This window comes from Camelus bactrianus, chromosome 9 (genome assembly GCF_048773025.1).
Source record: "Camelus bactrianus isolate YW-2024 breed Bactrian camel chromosome 9, ASM4877302v1, whole genome shotgun sequence".
NCBI lineage: Eukaryota > Metazoa > Chordata > Mammalia > Artiodactyla > Camelidae > Camelus > Camelus bactrianus.
The window spans coordinates 13,607,183-13,625,945 of record NC_133547.1 but is presented as its reverse complement, the minus strand read 5'-3'; the positions used below and the strand labels follow the sequence as shown (position 1 = coordinate 13,625,945).

Genomic DNA, 18,763 nt, shown 5'->3' with positions numbered 1-18,763 from the left:
TAATTCAGTATAGTTATGAACTCATAGATTTAAATATTTTTGGTCTGATCAGTCCATTATATTTCCTCTTCACTTTATATCGTCTTTGGCCAGTGGGAGGCACTTTAAGTTGTCTCCCAAGTCCTTTTAATATGATTCTAATAGTTTTTGATCACTCTCTTGCTTTCTGATATAGCAGAATGTTCAGACTCATTCTGTGTATTTCTGATTCAATCCTGAAATCGTCCCTTTCCCCAAAGAACTTTGGTTCCTTTTTATTTGAATATGGTACTTAGAGGCTACAATCTAGATAGTAGGGATGCTCGTTGCCACTGGGTTAAAAGGCCTTTTCTGTGGACTGAGTCAAATTTTTTTTTAATATAAAATACACTGATAACTCTTGCATCTAATTCTAGGATCCAGAGATTCTGGTTCTCAGTGATACCAGTATAATTGCTCATTCGCTTTACCCCACAATACAAGCATGACAGTCATGATGTTTATTTTGTGACCACAGATAATACAGTTTATTGTTTCAGGGACCAGTGGTGTTCAGTGATGTGTCTGTAGACTTCTCTCAGGAGGAGTGGGAATGTCTGGACCCTGCTCAGAGGGACTTGTACAAGGATGTCATGTTGGAGAACTACAGCAACCTGGTGTCCATGGGTAAGGGCGTCTGTACCAGGAACTTAGAGTTCTCCTTGGCAATTTCTGTTTCCTCTGCATTGACTTTCTCATCTGCTTTTCGAGTTACCGGCTGAGTTTTTGCTCCCTGTCCCCAAATGAATGGTTTGAGCTGAAATGATAAGGAAGAGTGGGAAATGGGCACCTCCAATTGGCCGTGGCTGAGCCTCTTCTTCCTCCTTTGACTGCTCCTGTGGTGGCATCTCTTCCTTGATCATCAAGGGACTGGATCTTATTTCTGGATCTGATTTACCCGCAGCATAACCATGTTCCGTATCTTTTCTTGTGAGCAGGACTTTACATTCCTAAGCCTCAAGTTATCTCCTTATTGGAACAAGGGAAAGACCCCTGGATGGTTGGCAGAGAGCTGACGAGAGGCCTGTGTTCAGGTGAGTGAGAGACTGTTGGCAGTGAGAAGCAAGGCATCACGGGTAATAACTCAGCCCATCAGTGGAGGAACAGCACCTTCGAGATGTTATCTTGGAAGCTCCCATCAAAACTGTAGGCCTGTGGGGAAAACTAAGCCCTTTTAGCATGAGTTTACAAGTGACCTGTTTCATTCCTTCTTTTGCTTACTGCGCTTTCTACTTCTCTTCTCCCATACCACTCTTATTTTCAAGTAGAAGGTGCCCTTTACTTCCCCTACAGAGAAAACTTACCCATATGTTAGAATCAGTTTCTTGCTGGCTTTTCTTCCTCTTCGACTCATCTCAGCGTTCTGTCACCACTCCCAAAATAACACACGTGTTTGTGTGTGCCTGTGTGCATGTCTGCATTGCCCTTCCCCTCCAAGTACCAGTCTTCACTATAGCTGCCTGCCAATGACTTTATTTTTTTTTAATTGAGTTATAGTCAGTTTACAATGTTGTGTCAATTTCTGGTGTGCAGCACAATTTTTCAGTCATACATGAATATACATATATTCATTTTCATATCCAATGACATTTTTTCAGTTTGTTGTGCGTTTTTCCTTTCTCCAGTATTTTTGATTTCCTAAATTTGTGGAACAAAGTCTGCCGTGTGCTGCAGTTTGCTAGTTGTGTCAGCCATTAAGAACTGGGAGCCAAACAATGGTGCCAAAATATACCTGTGAATAGCTTTCACAGAGTAGAATCTAGTAAAAGAAATTGACAGGGATCTTAGCAGAAAGTCAGGGGCTAAGTATGCAGAAGTAGAATGAATTCATACTGAAATAGCAGTTGGAGCCTTGCAAGTGATGGCAGTCACCGTCTGTAGTGACAGTGTTGGGAAAAACAGAAAGCTCGCAGCCTAGATGGGGAAGGCAGAGGTGGCAGAGGAGCAGAGATTTGGTATAGAGCAGGGCGACCTGGGGAGTGCTTACTGAAACTCTGCTATGTACTAAGCGTTGGTCCTGATGCTGCGATTACAGGATTGAACAAAACAAAGCTCTGTTCTTCTGAAGTCTACGTTCTAGAGGATGAGAGAGGAAAAAAATACCAGCTGGTGATAAGTGCTGTGAAGGGAGGTGGAGAAGGCCTGTCTGAAGACGTGGTGTTTTACTCAAGACCTGAAGGAAGTGAGGGAACAAGTAATGTAAATATCTGTTAGACGAGATTCAAGCAAAAGGAACAGGAAGATCAAAGTCCCTGAGTTGGGAGCTTTTTGGCCCTTACCATTGTGGCTGGAGCAGAGTGAGCAAGGCGGGAATTGTGTGAAAGGGGCCAGCAAAGTCTCAGGGTGTCTGTGTGTCTGGGCTGAATGCAGGCAGGAGGGAGAGTGTACCCGCAGATGATTCTGGGTCCTGATGGCCTTGGTATGGGCTTTGAATTCTATCCTAAATGAGACATAAAGCCATTCTATTCTGAATGAGATGATTTGAGCAGGGGAGTGTGACGTCATCTTTTTAAAGGATCTCTCCAACTGAGAGGTTGCTAATGTTGGATTCCTTTGGATAGGATTTAGGGAATTCACGAACTCGGATAAGAAGAAAAGGTGCATCTATATATTTAGTCATCCCTAATTGAAATTTTGCATTTCTTCCTGTTATGATGTACACAACAAACTGTAGTAGTATTTAGTTCTTGTGACTTTGACGTGAATGGAAATCACAGATATTTTTGTATCATTTTATTATACTTGTAGACATCCTGAAATGTCATTTGTGCTCATGACTATTTCAGAATGATTTTAATGCCAGGCTCACCACTAGGTTTTTGTACTAATAAAACTATTTAATGTGCTAATGAAGAAGAAAACTCCAGGCAGAGGGAAGAACCCCTGTGAAGGCCCTTCCAGGAGGGGAAAGCTTGGTGTGTTTGAAGAACTGAAAGAAGGCCAGTGTTGCTGGGCCCCCTGAGCAAGTGAGAGTGGAATATGAGTCGAGGTTGGAGAGACAAGTGGGAACCACGCCATTCAGCCTTTGCCAGAGATTATAAGGAGTTTGGATTTTGAACAATGGAAGCCCAGGCCAAATGTCATTTTAGTCCCTGAATACATTAAAGAGTGTGAGAACTTGGTGGAGAGACTGGCTTAGGAGGCTCCTTGAGTCGTCTGAGTAAGAGATGATTCTGGTTTGGAGGAGGGTATTGGCAGTGGAGATAGACAAGGACAGTTTTAAAAAGTTGCTGAGGAGCTTAGATAGATGAAAGTTGCTGAAAGATCCTATGGAGGAAGGAGAAAAAAGAGTATGCTGGAATGAAGTCCCTGTTTCTGGCTTGAGATGTCCAGTAGGCTCCATTTTGATGTCTTCAAATTATTTAATTTGCCTAATGTCTCTATTTTTGATAAATTCTTTCATAATGTTAGCTATCAAATACTGAAAGACATCCCCTTACACTTTTCCTCACCCTTCCCATAATCATGAATTAAGGATTATCTCCCTTTTACAGATGAAGAAATGGGGCCTAGAAAGGTTAGATAATTGCCTGGGAACCTGTAGGAACTGTCAGTGTTGGGAACTCAGCTGTCATCAGTCTGCTTCTGACTCCTGTCATCTTTCCTCGGCAGTATCTCGCTCCATGTCTGTTTTAACTTGTCTGTCTTAAACTCCATCTGCCTCCCATCACAGCCACTACAATGCTACATGATCAAGTCTCTCTCTTCTCCCAAGATCAGCATCACAAAATTCCAAGCAAACAGTATTTTCCCGGAATCCCCAGCATATAGCATATTCTGAGTTTTCCCTGTCTGCCACTCACATCAGATTAGTTCTGTACCTTAGACTGATCTCAGGTTATTCCCCCATGTGGCTAACCCTCCGTAATCTCTTTCAAACTGCATCCAACATAGCCTTTATTGTGGACCCTGTTCTGTTTTCACCTCAGCTGGGTGTGCTGTGGTTTAATTCTGACACTGACTACCCAGAGTTAGCATAGACCCCACAGGTTAGCAGCCAGTCCTGCACAAGACTGCCCTCACTTCTGGCACAAGCTGCAAGTCTCAGGGGGTCCTCAGACCACCCACACTTCTGACCAACTGGCTTTAAAAGATGCAGGGATTTCCATGGCCCCCTCGGGCTCAATAATTTGCTAGAATGATTCACAGAACTCAGGAAAGCTCTACACTTAAAATTGCAATTTTACTATGAAGAAACCATATCAGGCAAGTTCTGGTAGGCTTCCAGATGCAGAGGTTCCACACCCTGTCTCTGTGGAGTCAAAGTATGTCACCCCCTTAAGCACATTAATGTGTTCACCAACCAGAAAGCTCTACTGAGCTTTGGTATCCAGAGTTTTTATTGGGGCCTAAATACATCGGCATGATTGATAAAGTCATTGGCCACTCAGTCCCTGGCCTCTCTCTCCTCCCCAGAGGTCAAGTAGCTGAAAGTCCCAACCCTCTAACCATATGCTGGGTCTTTCTAGTGACCAGTCCCCATCCTAAAACTATCAAGGGACACACCGTGAGTCGCCTCATTAGCATAACAAAACACTGCCATCACTCAGGAAATTCCAAGGCTTTTTGAAGCTCTTTTAGTTGCTGAGGACAAAGACCAAATGTGTATCTTATACCATAGAGCCCAAGAATCTTCCCCTGTGTGCATTTATTCCTCTCAGGAGACCTTTCATGGTGGTAAAAAATTATCCAGTTTCTGTAATACATATAGTGTGATATACTCTGTTTCTTACATATAAATACGACAAGCTTATCTTATATATATAGATGTATATAAAACATATAACAAGTCATCTAAAGACTCGTATGCTGAAGCATTGAGGAGTTACCAGACTTTCCAGATGATTCTGATCCATGTCAGTATCTGAGAATCATTGTGGTTCCCTGTTTCCATAGTCTCCTCCCTCTGCTTCCTGCATTATAGCTCAGTAATTTCTATGCATTTCTTCTCCATTTTTTCAGATTAAACAGATACACTTGAGAACTGTATGTTATTTACGACCAGATATGATTTTCACTTTAATGTTTCCATTTCTATTATAAAAGTTTAACTTTTCACAAGTGGGATGGGGGAAGAATATTTACCATTTCTTTTTCTTACAGATCTGGAATCAATGTGTGAAACCAAGTTACTGTCACTTAAGAAGGAAGTTTATGAAATAGAATCATGCCAGAGGGAGATAATGAGACTTACCAAGCATGGCCTTGAATACGCCAACTTTAGAGATGTTCTAGAATATAGAAGCCACTTTGAAAGACAACTGGGATATCAAAATGGGCATTTTGGCCAAGAGATATTCACTCATGAATACATGCCCACATTTATTCAACAGACATTCTTTACTCTACATCAAATAATTAACAATGAAGAGAAACCCTATGAATGTAAGAAATGTGGAAAGGTCTTTAGTCAGAATTCACAGTTTCTTCAACATCAGAGAATTCATATTGGCGAAAAATCTTATGAATGTAAGGAGTGTGGGAAATTTTTTAGCTGTGGCTCACATGTTACTCGACATCTGAAAATTCATACTGGTGAAAAACCCTTTGAATGTAAAGAATGTGGAAAGGCCTTCAGTTGTAGCTCATACCTTTCTCAACATCAAAGAATTCATACTGGTAAGAAACCCTATGAATGTAAGGAATGCGGAAAGGCCTTTAGTTATTGCTCAAATCTTATTGACCATCAGAGAATTCACACTGGGGAGAAGCCTTACGAATGTAAAGTATGTGGGAAAGCCTTTACTAAGAGCTCACAACTTTTTCAACATGTGAGAATTCATACCGGTGAGAAACCCTATGAATGTAAGGAATGTGGGAAAGCTTTCACTCAGAGCTCAAAGCTTGTTCAACATCAGAGAATTCACACAGGTGAGAAACCCTATGAGTGCAAAGAATGTGGCAAAGCCTTTAGCAGTGGCTCAGCACTTACTAATCATCAGAGAATTCACACCGGGGAGAAACCCTATGATTGTAAGGAATGTGGGAAGGCCTTCACTCAGAGCTCACAGCTCCGTCAGCATCAGAGAATTCATGCTGGTGAGAAACCTTTTGAATGTCTTGAATGTGGGAAGGCCTTTACTCAGAACTCACAACTTTTTCAACATCAGAGAATCCATACAGATGAAAAACCATATGAATGTAATGAATGTGGAAAGGCCTTTAATAAATGCTCAAACCTTACTCGACATCTCAGAATTCATACTGGTGAAAAACCCTATAACTGTAAGGAATGTGGGAAGGCCTTTAGTAGTGGCTCAGACCTCATTCGTCATCAGGGAATTCATACTGATGAGTAGTAAAAGGTAAAGCTCTTGTCGCCTTCCTGATATTTTACACAAACAAAACTCATGCTTGATAGTTACCCTCTTTCACTATTTTTTGTTTCTTAATTTTATTTCTCTTTTTAATCCAGATATATTTTACTCAAAGTTGTGAATTCAGATTTTAAATTGACACTTGTCCACCCTTTTTTCCAGCCCCCCAACTTGCTAATGGCAATTCAATAATTCTTTTCTTCCCTATTATTTCGTTCTACCTTCTGGGTGATATGTTATATTCCTGTTTATATTTGCTTGAGTTTCAGGGCTATTCTTTCTTCTCTGATCTATATATTTGTGCTTACACCAACATCATACTGTTTAAATTGCATGACCTTGTATTTTTTAATTCCTTATAGAATTATAACTCTGTTTTTGAAGTCTGTTAATTTTTTTTGTTTCATTTCACAAATTTGTATTTTCTTGTTGTAAAACAGAATATCAGAAAACAAGAAACTGAAAAGGCCAAGATTAATTGTAATCATACCAACTACAGACGACTACTCTCAAGTTGGTAGAGCAAGTCCTACCAGACTTTGTTTGGTTTTAAAGAAAATATACTCATGGTACTTATGTTGTACTTTCATCCGCTTTTATAGTGCCAGGAAGTATTATTGCCACTTCAGTAAATATAGATTTTTATTATTTTTATTGATACATTAAATGACTTTTAAAAATGACCTTATTTTTCATGTTATGTTTGCATCTAATTATTTGTCATTATATGCAGTGATTAATATGAACCAACATTTATCTTTGGATGCTTGTTTTTTTCCTTTTATAGCATCTATTTTAATTGCTGAAAGTATCCACATTTTCTCTTCATAAACTGTTTTGTTCCTTTTCATCAACCCTAACCACAGTCCTCATACTAGAAAGTAACTAACCACTGTTACCAATATTATTTATCCTTCTAGAATTGTTTTTATTTTTTACTTGTATATTTTAGTAACATTTTATTTTTTATGTCTTAGTACATATAATCCTGCCATATGTATTGGTTTGTTGTGAGGATGCCATGAATTAATAAAGTGCTTAGAACTATTCCTATCATGTAGTAAATGTTTAGTAAAAGTTGTCCACTATTATCATTGACACACATATTTTCATAATTGTCTTCATTATGTTTATGGAAAGGATTTTAACCATGTTGTTTACCTTTGTCTAAATCAAAGAATTCATAATGGAAAAAGAGAAATGGTAGTTAAGATAGGAAAGCTTTTCCCGTCACTCATTATTCAACATGGAATTTCAAAAGGGAAAGAAAAAGTATGTGTGGGTAGTCTACATTCAAACTTCACTTTTTATGCTGCACAAAGATTAATACCTGTCTGAAACCCTGTGGAGATAATGATGGGTAGTCGAAAGTACAGCTGTCAAATAAGCAGGAAGAGATGAGAATATTTTTCCTAGTCACTGGCTCCCCACAAAGCAAAAAATATACAGGCCACATTCTTTGACCAGAATGGAGGAGAGACAGTAACAAAAGGACAGCCAGCAAATATCTGAGTATTAATTCAGGGTCTTCTCTTGATTAACATGGGTTAAGGAACTAAATCCTTGACATACATGTTATTTAAATGTGAGTGAACATGAGAACACAAATGAAAAACCTGTCTGACTGGCAGCCAAAGTTGTATTGGAAGTTTTATAACCCAATATTCATGCATATATTAGAATACTAGAAAGATCATTAATAAAAATCAATATAGAACCCAAAGAGCTAAAACTAGCAAAAATAAATCTAAAACGTGGATTGAGAAAGGCATTATTAGTTCTACAGAAATAAATGACAGAACAAAGTAAACAGTCTAGAAAATTTTATTATTTGAAAAAAGTAGACAAACTAGTGACTCAGGTGGGGAAGTACAGATGATAAATGAGCAGCACTGTGAATGAGAAATCAAAATAACTGCATATTTAAATTTAAAAGGTTATTTTTTTCGGTGATTAAAATGTTCTAGGATTAGTGGTGTAGGTTGCACAACCTTGTGAATATACTAAAAACTGCTGAACAGTAATACTTTTAAAAGATGATTCTTATGGTATATTAATTTTCTCTCAACCTGAAAACTCAAAAGTAAGTACTAGAGACACTTTTATAATAAATCTGGAAGAGCATGTGTGATTTTTATAAAGAAATTGGATTGGCTTGATATCAGAATTGACTAGAGAAGAAATGTAAAATCTTAATAGACGCCTCTCTGAAAGGAACATTTGAAAGTTAAACCAAAAAATACTTTAAATGTCACACAGCAACACTAAAGATACCAAGTTAGATATATTTATAGGTGAAACTGTGAAATGTTTCAGGAACTCTTCCAGGACGTAGGCTGAGGTAGCAAGTTATCTGTTTTTATGAATCTGTCATAATCCTAATGATAAAACTTGCTAGGAGAACGCAAACAGGCAATGTGTCCAGAATCAGATATGAAAATATGCAATGTTAAATATTAGCAAATCGAATCTAGTGATCTATTGAAATAAATATTTGTCACAATCTGAGTTTTGGAACAAAACATTAAAAAAAATTTTTTTTTGGTTGAAGTATAGTCAGTTTACAATGTGTCAATTTCTGGTGTACAGCATAATGTTTCAGTCATACATACACATACATATGTTCCTTTTCATTATAGGTGACGACAAGATACTGAATGTAGTTCCCTGTGCTGTACAGTAGAAAACTATTGTTTATCCTCTGTGCTGGTTTCTCTCACTTCTGTCTGCCAAGCAGCTGCTACTTTCTCTTCCGAGCCTCTGAATCTCCCTTCCTGTCCCAGCTGACCTCCCCGCTGGAGAGGGGGCTTCCCAGGGTGAGGGCACTTCTCCTCCTTTGTTGCTTCCTCCCCATGGGGGACAGGTCCTGTATCAATTTCTCTTTTCTTTTTTCTTTTTTTTCTCCTACCTGGTTTTATGAGGATTCTTTGTATTTCCAATGTAAGAGATACTCTGCCGAAGTTCAGTAGGTGTTCTGTGTGAATTGCTCCATATGCAGATGTAGTTTTTGATATGTTTGTGGGAAAGGGTGAGCTACGTGTCCTTCTACACCATCTTGGCAATCTCCGCACCTTGGAACAAAACACTTCTAATAAATCCTTATACAGATTTGCTACCCAATTTCTGAAACTTGGAAATCAAAATGATTTAGTGAACATAGTATTCCTTAGTATCTGAATTTGGGAAACAAATAGATTTGGATAGCAAGGGATTCTTGGAATACAGCACAAGCTAATTTACATAGAATTTCTAGAGTTTAAATAACTAAAGCACTATAAATGAAGATATATTATCAAGCCTCAAAAGCCTTCTATTATCAATATTTGACAGAATGAGATGTATTTAATAAATAAACTTGAGTAACCTACCTCCTGCAGCATCACTGCATTCATCCATTTATACCCTGTCTACTTCTCATTGAAGAGTCTTTAAATCATAGCCAACGAATCCAATCATTGCCATGCATTTTAGTATGCAGATGCAGTGGGAGGTGGTAAGGAAGGGGCTTGTTAAAACAGTCACAGAATTTCAACTTTCATCGCAATTAGAATATAGAATATGAAAGGTGTTCACTCCCATGCTAGCAAGAAAATCTGGACAAGATAAAAACCATACTTTCCTATGTGTGTAACGTAATGTGTATTTATGACTATAAACTTCCCTATAAGCTTTATTTCATCCCATTTATTTCTTATATTTTATTTTGATTATCATTTGGTTTAAATAATTTTATAAATTCAATTGTAAAATTTGTATTTGACCTACATTTAAAAAAAACTTTATTTTGACATAATTATAGATTCATATTAAGTTGCAAGTAAATGTATAGGGAAGTCTCATGTATTGCTTTACTCAGTTTCCCTCAAAGGCGATATTTTGTATAACTATAGTACAATAGCAAAATGGAGTAAGGTATGCAGCCTGGTTAACAGTATTGTACAATGTCAATTTCATAGTTTTGATATTGAACAGTATATGTCATTATTGGGGATAGGGTGAGAGGTTCACCTCTTCATATGCTATATTTGCAACTTCCAGTGAATCTGTAATCATGAAGAAATTAAAAGTTTTAAAAATAATTTTAAAAGTAAAATTAAAATGTAAGAGTCAGTGCCAATTCCAGACCAATATAAAAGTCTTATTTTTTGTCCCGTTGATTACATTGTCATAGACTTGTAATCGATGGTACCGGAGGCTGAGTAATGCCGTCTTCAACATGTAGGCCTAAGGTGGCATCTCTCGTGCAAACAAAACAAAGCAAAACCAACAAAATGTTGAAAGCCGTTTAGGGGGAGGGTGGTTCGTCTATAGTTTCATTCCCTTGTATAAACACCTCCTACTCCCAGTTTCCAGCCCTGGCAGAGCAGCTCAGGCTTTCCATCCCTACACATCCCCACACAAGCAGTCACTGGCTCCTTCTTCCAGGCAGCCACCGCCTTCATCACAGTGGAGCAGAAGGTGCGAGTGTCAGGGCTGTTGCGTTGTGCGCAGCACCCCCTGGAGGATGGCCCTGTCAAGATGACACCGCCCAGCCGGACTGTGTCACAGCCTCAGAGCAGGATCCCTTGCGGCACAAAGGGACTTGAGCAGGCCAAGGGCGGTCTATGCGCACGCGCAGTGCTCAGTGCTCAGATCACGCCGCGTGAGCATCACCTGGGTAACGTCTACTCGGACAGGTTGGAAAAGTCCCCAGGTGTAATGCCCCACGTTTCTCAAGAAGAATCCTGGTGAGTGTCAGAAGTTTGAGCACCTAGATGTGGACAGATTGGAAGTGAACGAAGTCATCCTATGTTTTGAGAGATGGAGATTTGGTGATCGTAAATTTTAAGTTTTTCTTGACAGAAGTGATGGGATAGAAATCCTTGGCTTGAAGGATGACAGACTGAAAAATGAGACGTGGAGAACACTTCTTGGGAAACAGCCGCATGAGATACTCAGAAAGTGTACCTGAATGCTCCTTTTAATTCTAGTCCAGAGAGTCTTAGGCATCAATCCCAGCCTCTGCTGGATCACAGGATTTTGCTATGTTGGGCTCAACAGACCTTCAGCCTTGGCTTCCCCAAGACTTATCACCACGGCTTGAAGTTATTCTGGCCTGAAGCAGATCCTGGCAACAACCACGAAGCCCCTCCTGGAGGGATGATGGTTATAGCCGGCAGCAGATCAAATACCTGCCGCTGGTGGATCCCAGGTTGGCAGCATGGAGCCCCTGCCGCTCTGTACTCCTTTCCAGTAGAAAGTCAGGAGACTAGAAATGGTCCTAGGGCATCCTCGAGAGTGTTGGAGAAGAGTATGAACTGGAATCATCTGGGGGTAAGTTTCTAAGACTTTTTTTTTGTTTAATTGAAAGTTCTGCTTGCCACTTGGGTCTTTCAGGCTAAAAGAAACCCAAGGCCCACCCATCCAAGGTTATTGTATTAGAAATGGGAAACATTTCTTAGTTGGTGCACAGGCAGGGTATTGTAGTAATTAAGAACATGGACACTGGGGATGGGGAAAGTGGGGAGACACTGGTCAAAGGGTACAAACTTCTAGCTATAAGAGAAACAAATTCTGGGGATCTAATACCGGATGGTGACTATAGTTAACAATACTGTATTGTATACTTGAAAGCTGCTAAGAGAGTAAACCTTAAATGCTCTTGCCACCCCAAAACAAAGTAATTATGTGAGGTGATGATGTGTTAATTAACTTTATTATAGTAATCATTTCACAATATATATATGTGAATCAGATTATCACATTGTCCACCTTAAACTTACACAATGTTATATGTCAATTATATCTTAAGAAATCTGTGAGGAAAAAAAAGTTTACTGGAATCAGATCTGCCTGGGATCAAATTCTTGTTTTACCACTTTGTACCTTTGTGATTTGGACAGTGTACCTATCTGTACCTCAGTTTACTTATCTCAAATATGAGGCTAATGATAGAATATACCTCATAGGGTTGCTGCAAAAAGTTAAAGAGTTAATATGTGTGGAATATTTAGAACACTGCCTGACATTATTTAATATTAGTCTTTACTGTTACTACAAGATGACTAAATTAAGGCCATCCAATGATGCAGCATTTTATCTGCTTGGTGAAACAACGGTTTATATATGAAATGAAGCATTTTTGTGATTGACGTCTACTGACACATTTTTTCCTCTTATACAATAACTCAAAATAGTACAGAATAAGTTAAAACATATTCCATATTTTAACCTAATCATCCCACATATGCAGTTAAGCTTATTCAATAACCATCACCTTTGGTGTTTCAAAGGCAAGATAATTATAATAATGCTCTTCAAAAAATGTTTTCACACTTACAGAGTGGTAAGAGAAAAGGCATCATAATGGAACCCTGGGGTACACAGGCATTTATGGCATGATGGGGAGAAATGACACTGGAGGAGACTGTTTACATTTTCACGAGAGGGTGTGATAGTTCCCAGGATTAACATTTTCAAAGTACTCAACAACCCAGCATTCCTTCCCAAATCCAATTAGTGTTGTGGGTGAATGGGATTCCTGAATCCAATGCACGAAATAGGGATTACATTCATTTAGACTGGATTATGTAAGTTAGATTGGATAAAATGTGGATTGGCTCAAATATCAAAGGTCAACTGTCATTGCAGTGTGATTGTGGATTAGGATAAAAAGCTTGTCTTCCCCCTCCAAGCTTCTAGACAGAACAGCAAGCAGGGCAGAGTCTGAGACTCCATAGATATTTGATATCACAAAGCAGATGAAACCAAGGTGAGTTTGTAGAATGGTTTTAACAGTTTGTTGGGTCTGGGTCTTCCAGATCAATAGTACCAGATTTATGAACTTATTTATTTATTGAATTTCTAACACGTATCTTAGTGCCAGATATATCGACAATATTTGGTAAATGCTTTTGGAAAAATGGAAATAAATGTCTGAGCACCAATTAAGATGAAGTACTTTGAATGATAGAACAATTTCAGTCACACGGCCTGCACATAAGGAGTTTAAACTATATTGAGAGAGAAAGACATTTAAACTCTTTGATACAATGGGAAAATAGAGGCTGGGACTCAGCTAGAATTTGGCTCAAATTCTGATTCTAGTATAGAATGTATTAGTTATATATTCTGAAGCACTTTAAGTTTGCTCTGAAAGCCTCATTTTCCTTATCAGTAAAAAGAGAATAAAATTTGCCTCTTTATGTTTGTTATTAAGAAATAGTTTCTGTAAAGATACAGGCACCCCAATGTACATAGTGGAACTATATACAATAGCCAAGACATAGAAGCAACCGAAATGTCCATCAAAGATGACTGGATAAAGAAGTTGTGGTATAGTTATACAATGGAATACTACTCAACCACAGAAAAGAACAACATAATGCCATTTGCAGCAACATGGATGGACCTAGAGATTGTCATTCTAAGTGAAGTAAGACAGAAAGAGAAAGAAAAACACTATATGATATCACTTATATGTGGAATTTTTTAAAAAAAAGAAAAGGAAAAAGAGGATGCTAATGAACTCATCTGTAAAAGAAACAGACTCGCAGACATAGTAAACAATCCTATGGTTACCAGGGGAAAGGGGGTGGGAAGGGATCAATTTGGTAGTTTGAGATTTGCAAATGTTAACTACTAGATATAAAAATAGATAAAAACCAAATGTCTTCTGTGTAGCACAGGGAACTATATTCAATATCTTGTAATAACCTTTAATGAAAAAGAATATGAAAACAAGTCTAGGTATTTATATGTATGACTGGGACATTATGCTATACACCAGATATTGACACATTGTAACTGACTATATGTCAAAAAAATAAATAAAAAGAAAATTTGTTTCTGTAAAAACACAGCAGGGCTCTGAGAAAGGCAGTTTTATTTATTTATTTATTTATTTTTACTTTAAACAATTATTTATTTATATATGTATATAATATATATTTTTAATTGAAGTATAGTCAGTTTACAATGTTGTGTACAGCACAATGCTTCAGTCATACATGAACATACATATATTCATTTTCATACTCTTTTTCACCATAAGTTACTACAAGATATTGAATATAGTTCCCTGTGCTATACAGTATGAACTTGTTGTTTATCTATTTTATATTTCATGGCACTCTTAAGTAAGTTATTTATGGCTCTTTTGATTGAACCCAGTTAGCCATAATTCCCTAACTGTGCAGAATCATCTTTATCAATTATTATCACTTTGGACTTAATATTCAAGGAAGGCAAACAGAAAACAGCTTCATTTTTGTCTCTCATTGTCACTTTAAATATGCTCAAGTGGTGCTAGATCTTCCCTGATCCTGTTAACATTTAATTAGAAATCGTGATTTTTTTTCATCACTCCTACTTACTACAAATGATTTCAGCTCAGTAATATAAATATCCAGTCTTCATGGTAGAATGAGAATGAAAACTTCTTCCTTTACTTTAATCTGTTTGCAGTTTATGGCAAATTGTATTTTCCAAAAATGACTATGACTATACTTTTGTTTCCACATGGTCTTCCAGAACCTTGCCACTTTCCCTTCGGGAAGTGGAGTCCATGTCCCTTCCCTTTGAATCTGGATGGGCCTTTTAAACTGTGAGCACAATGGAAATGATGCCATGTGATTCTGAGACTAGATATAAGAGGGGATACAGCTTCCATCTGGATCTTTCTTGGGACTCTTGCCTTTAGAACCTTGAGCAGCAATGTAAGAGGTCTGAGGCTACTGTGCTGTTAAGAAGCTCGAACTACCCCACACAGAAAAACCACATGGAGAAACCCTGAGATTACTTGAAATAAGAGATATCCAGCTAGTTCCCAATTGCTTCTGGAACTTCACACTGTTCCAGGTTCAGCGATCATGAAAAACCAGAGCCAGAACTGTACAGTTAGGCTGTTTCCGAATTCCTAATCCAGAGAAACCATGAAAGATAATAAATGATTGCTGTTGTTTGAAACCATTAAACTTGAAAGGCTGGGTATACAAACAGACAACGCCAGATCATATATGACAATGGAACTCTGTTCACAAACTCTGCGGCCACCAATTGGTTTCCAAACAGGAAATCAAACAGCAACCTTGGCAGCAATCAGCCCAGAACATTCAGGATTTGGTCACTAAATGCCAGCTTCCCTATTTTTGACCTCTGCTTCCAACTCAGGACAACCGGGGAAAGCCAAGTAGAACCCCCAAACCAATCACATAAGATGCACTGCTTGTAGGTGGCCCAGCTTCTCCATGGCAATAACCTCCAATCAGAACATACCTGAAACCTTCCTTTCTTCACTATAAAGCTTTGCCACTCCTCTGCCTTTGACTCTGCCAAACACAAGTAGTGGCTGTAGTATCAGTAATTTGAAACAACCTAATGACAAGATAAAAATTAATTACAAAAGTGGCATATAGAATTTACAAAATATTCTGGGAGGACACTTAAGTTCAATATATATTTGACTTAAAAAGTAGGTTAAGATGACGTAAATATATGAAATGATATAAGCTTAAATATAGCTATGTCTGAATGGGGAAATTACAGGGGCTTTGGGGTTGTTTTTGGTTTGGGTTTTTTTTTTTTTTTCCTCACTTATTTATAATTGTAGACGGGAGGAGACACATGCCTGGTTTTGTATTTGTGTGTCCAGACTCCTCTCGCAGGATGTTCCCAGTTGAGACTCCGAGCTCACCTGTTGGCCTCGCCACGCCCCCATCGCGCCTTGGGGAGGGGCTTGGAGCGCGCCCCGCGCAGGGACTTCCGGGAGATGTGGTCCCGCCGTCCGGCCTCGGCGCCTCCTTGCGCCCGGGCATCGGCTGCTGGGCCTTCTGGGTCCGCCGCGCGGTTGGGCCTCGTTGGTTCCGTGAAACAGCGGCTCGTGAAGGCCCCGTGGCGGCCTGCATGCCCAAGACTCCCAGGCCTGTGGAGGTGAGTCCTCCAGTTTCACTGGCCAAAGGCGGCGGAAATAGCCAGGGGTCCCCGGATCGTGCGAAAGGTAACGGGGAAAACCGAAGGTCTTGGGGGGGGGGGGGGGTCGCGGGGTCTAAGGGGCGACGCAGGGGACATCTTGGTTTTATTGAAGTGAGGGTGGATGGCTGCGAGTGTGTGTCTCCAGGCATCCTTGGGTTGAGGGGTTGGAGACAGGGGTCTTTGGATTTAGGGGACAGCCCACTCCAGGCATTTTGGTTTGGGAGGCACCTGGGCATTGCATCCCCAGGTTGCTGGGGAGAAGGCAATGAGGCAGGGTCCAGGGGTTTAGTGGGAGCTTCCGGGGCTGTATGTTCTTAGGTGTTTGTAGGGGCGGCTAGATCTGTGCAGTCTCAGGTTGGGGAGATGTGGGGAGAAGTTAGGAAGTGGGTGCTCCTGGGTTTGGGATGTAGTGGGGATTTTGAGTCTTGGTCTTTAGGGTGACAGTGTGTTTTGGCTTCCCTGGATTTGGAGGTGTGACTTGGACTTTGAGGCGAGGGAACAGAGTCTTGTATCTCCACTTTTGTTGTAGACTCTCCTGTGAGACCACCTTCACCTCTGACTCAGAGGGCTTTTTCTATAAGTGAGCCAAGGGGTGTGTTATCAGAGCGGTGGGCAGATAGTCCTTGACACCAGGGTGGGCTGTTCCCCCAGCCAGGCCTACTGTGAGTTGCCAAAGGACTGTCGCCACTTTGCATCTGAGAAACCCCACAGCTCAAAGGGTCAGCAGCTTCTCTAAGCTCCCAGGTGCTGTGGAGTTAAATGACCTTCTCCTGGGAACTTGCCTCTGGGGTAGCAAAGCCAGGAATATCACTCCTATAATCACCTCCTTATCTGCAAAAGAGAATTCTCCATACTCTTGGCCAGTAAAGGCTGTAGGGGAGTGGTTTTTCCTTTGTCGTCTCAGTGGAAGTTAGAGTCCCAGGTGTTAAAGGTGGCGCTGTCCCAGTTGTGAATTTGGTATCACAGGTGACAGCTGTATCTCTGCAAAGCCCCTCTGAGTGCAGAGGTTGCAGGATGTGCATGCTCTGCGTTTTCCTTGGTCCTGTAGATCAAGATTGACTCCTGACTCTTTTATTTTCCTTTAGGTATAAGAGTGGATCTGCAGAGATTGGGTGTGAGGATTTCTGGCATGTGACCCAGTCCTCACTGCTCCTGGTTCCCTATTCTGCCCTCTTTGGAATCTTCTGGCCCTGAGAGATCTGTGAAAAGAGGAGAAAATGGCACCTGAGTTCCTGGCAGCAAGACCCCCAGTGAGTGGGATTTAACCTTTTTTATGCAGTAATTTCTGTCCTGTTAGATGACGTGTTTATTCACTGCCTCAAAGCACCTCAAAGCTCTAAGACAAACATGGAACTTGGGGAACTTGGTGCAGGTTTGGAAAACTCTAGAGGAAAGCCCACTCTCCCTCCTCAGTTTACCCCCTCTTTCCCCCATCATTGTATGCTCTTGGCACACCTTAACCTTTGCCCCTACTTTCCATTAATTTAGTCCACAAATGGTTTAGCCTTCCTTCCACATGCCCCGATGTGTGTTATGTGCATTGAGAAGTACTGTCTTTCCTCGGGGGCTTGTAGACCTTGTTGAGGGTTTGGGGTTTTTTTGGTTTGTTTTTGTTTGTTTGCTTGTTCTTCCCTTACTGCAGTGGATTTTAAAATGTCAGTGGAAATGGAGAGGATGTAGCTCAGTGGTAGAGTGCGTGCTTAGCATGCTCAAGGTCCTGGGTTCAATCCCTAGGACCTCCGTTAAAATAAATAAGTAATTAAATCAATATAATTATCTCCTCCCAAAAAACAAAAACAATAAAAAAAAGTCAGTGGTATTAAATTAACAAGAATTGCAAGAATAATACAACTAACACTTGTGTATCCTTCATTCATATCCATCAATTGTCAGCTTTTTGCCACAGTTACTTTACTTCCACCTCTATATGTATATTTGCCACTTTTGGAATCATTTGAGAGTAAGTTGCAGACATTATGTCTTTTAGCCCTAATTACTTCAGCATGCATCTCCTAAAAACAAGGACAGTCCCTTAAATAATCATAATATGATTCAGGAAATTTGGCATTGATACAGTACTATTGTCTAATGCCCAGCCTACAAGCAAAATTTGCCCGTTGTCCTAATAAGTTTCTTTAGGGCTTTTCTGCCTCTTTGTTACCTCTCTTTAGTCTTCTTTTTTTTCATCAATTTCATTTCATTGACCTGCAAATTCTGTAGTCTTCTTTAATCTGGGACACTTTCTCAGTGTTTCTTTGTTTTTATTGCTCTTTTGAAGATGAATACATTTACATATACATTTTTTAATGTTATTATTTTTATTTGAGGGGGGATTATTAGGTTTATTTTTTTTAATGGAATTACTGGGGATTGAACCTAGGACCTTGTGTCTGCTAGGCATGTGCTCTACCACTTGAGCTATATCCTCCCCTTACATAATGCATTTTTGAAGAGTACAGGCTAGTTATTTTGTAGAA

At 39.7% G+C, this 18,763-nt stretch overlaps 1 protein-coding gene across 1 annotated transcript in view; it reads left to right on the top strand.

The window, feature by feature from the left end:
- Positions 1–18,763, top strand: part of LOC105075782 (uncharacterized) — a 39,624-nt gene that overhangs the window by 2,244 nt on the left and 18,617 nt on the right. The window contains exons 2-8 of the mRNA XM_074370859.1: positions 519–645; positions 957–1,052; positions 5,122–6,316; positions 10,682–11,062; positions 11,306–11,526; positions 15,925–16,311; positions 17,191–17,252. Of these exons, the coding sequence (XP_074226960.1) occupies positions 519–645; positions 957–1,052; positions 5,122–6,316; positions 10,682–11,062; positions 11,306–11,526; positions 15,925–16,311; positions 17,191–17,252 (2,469 nt within the window). The remainder of the gene's footprint in view (positions 1–518; positions 646–956; positions 1,053–5,121; positions 6,317–10,681; positions 11,063–11,305; positions 11,527–15,924; positions 16,312–17,190; positions 17,253–18,763) is intronic.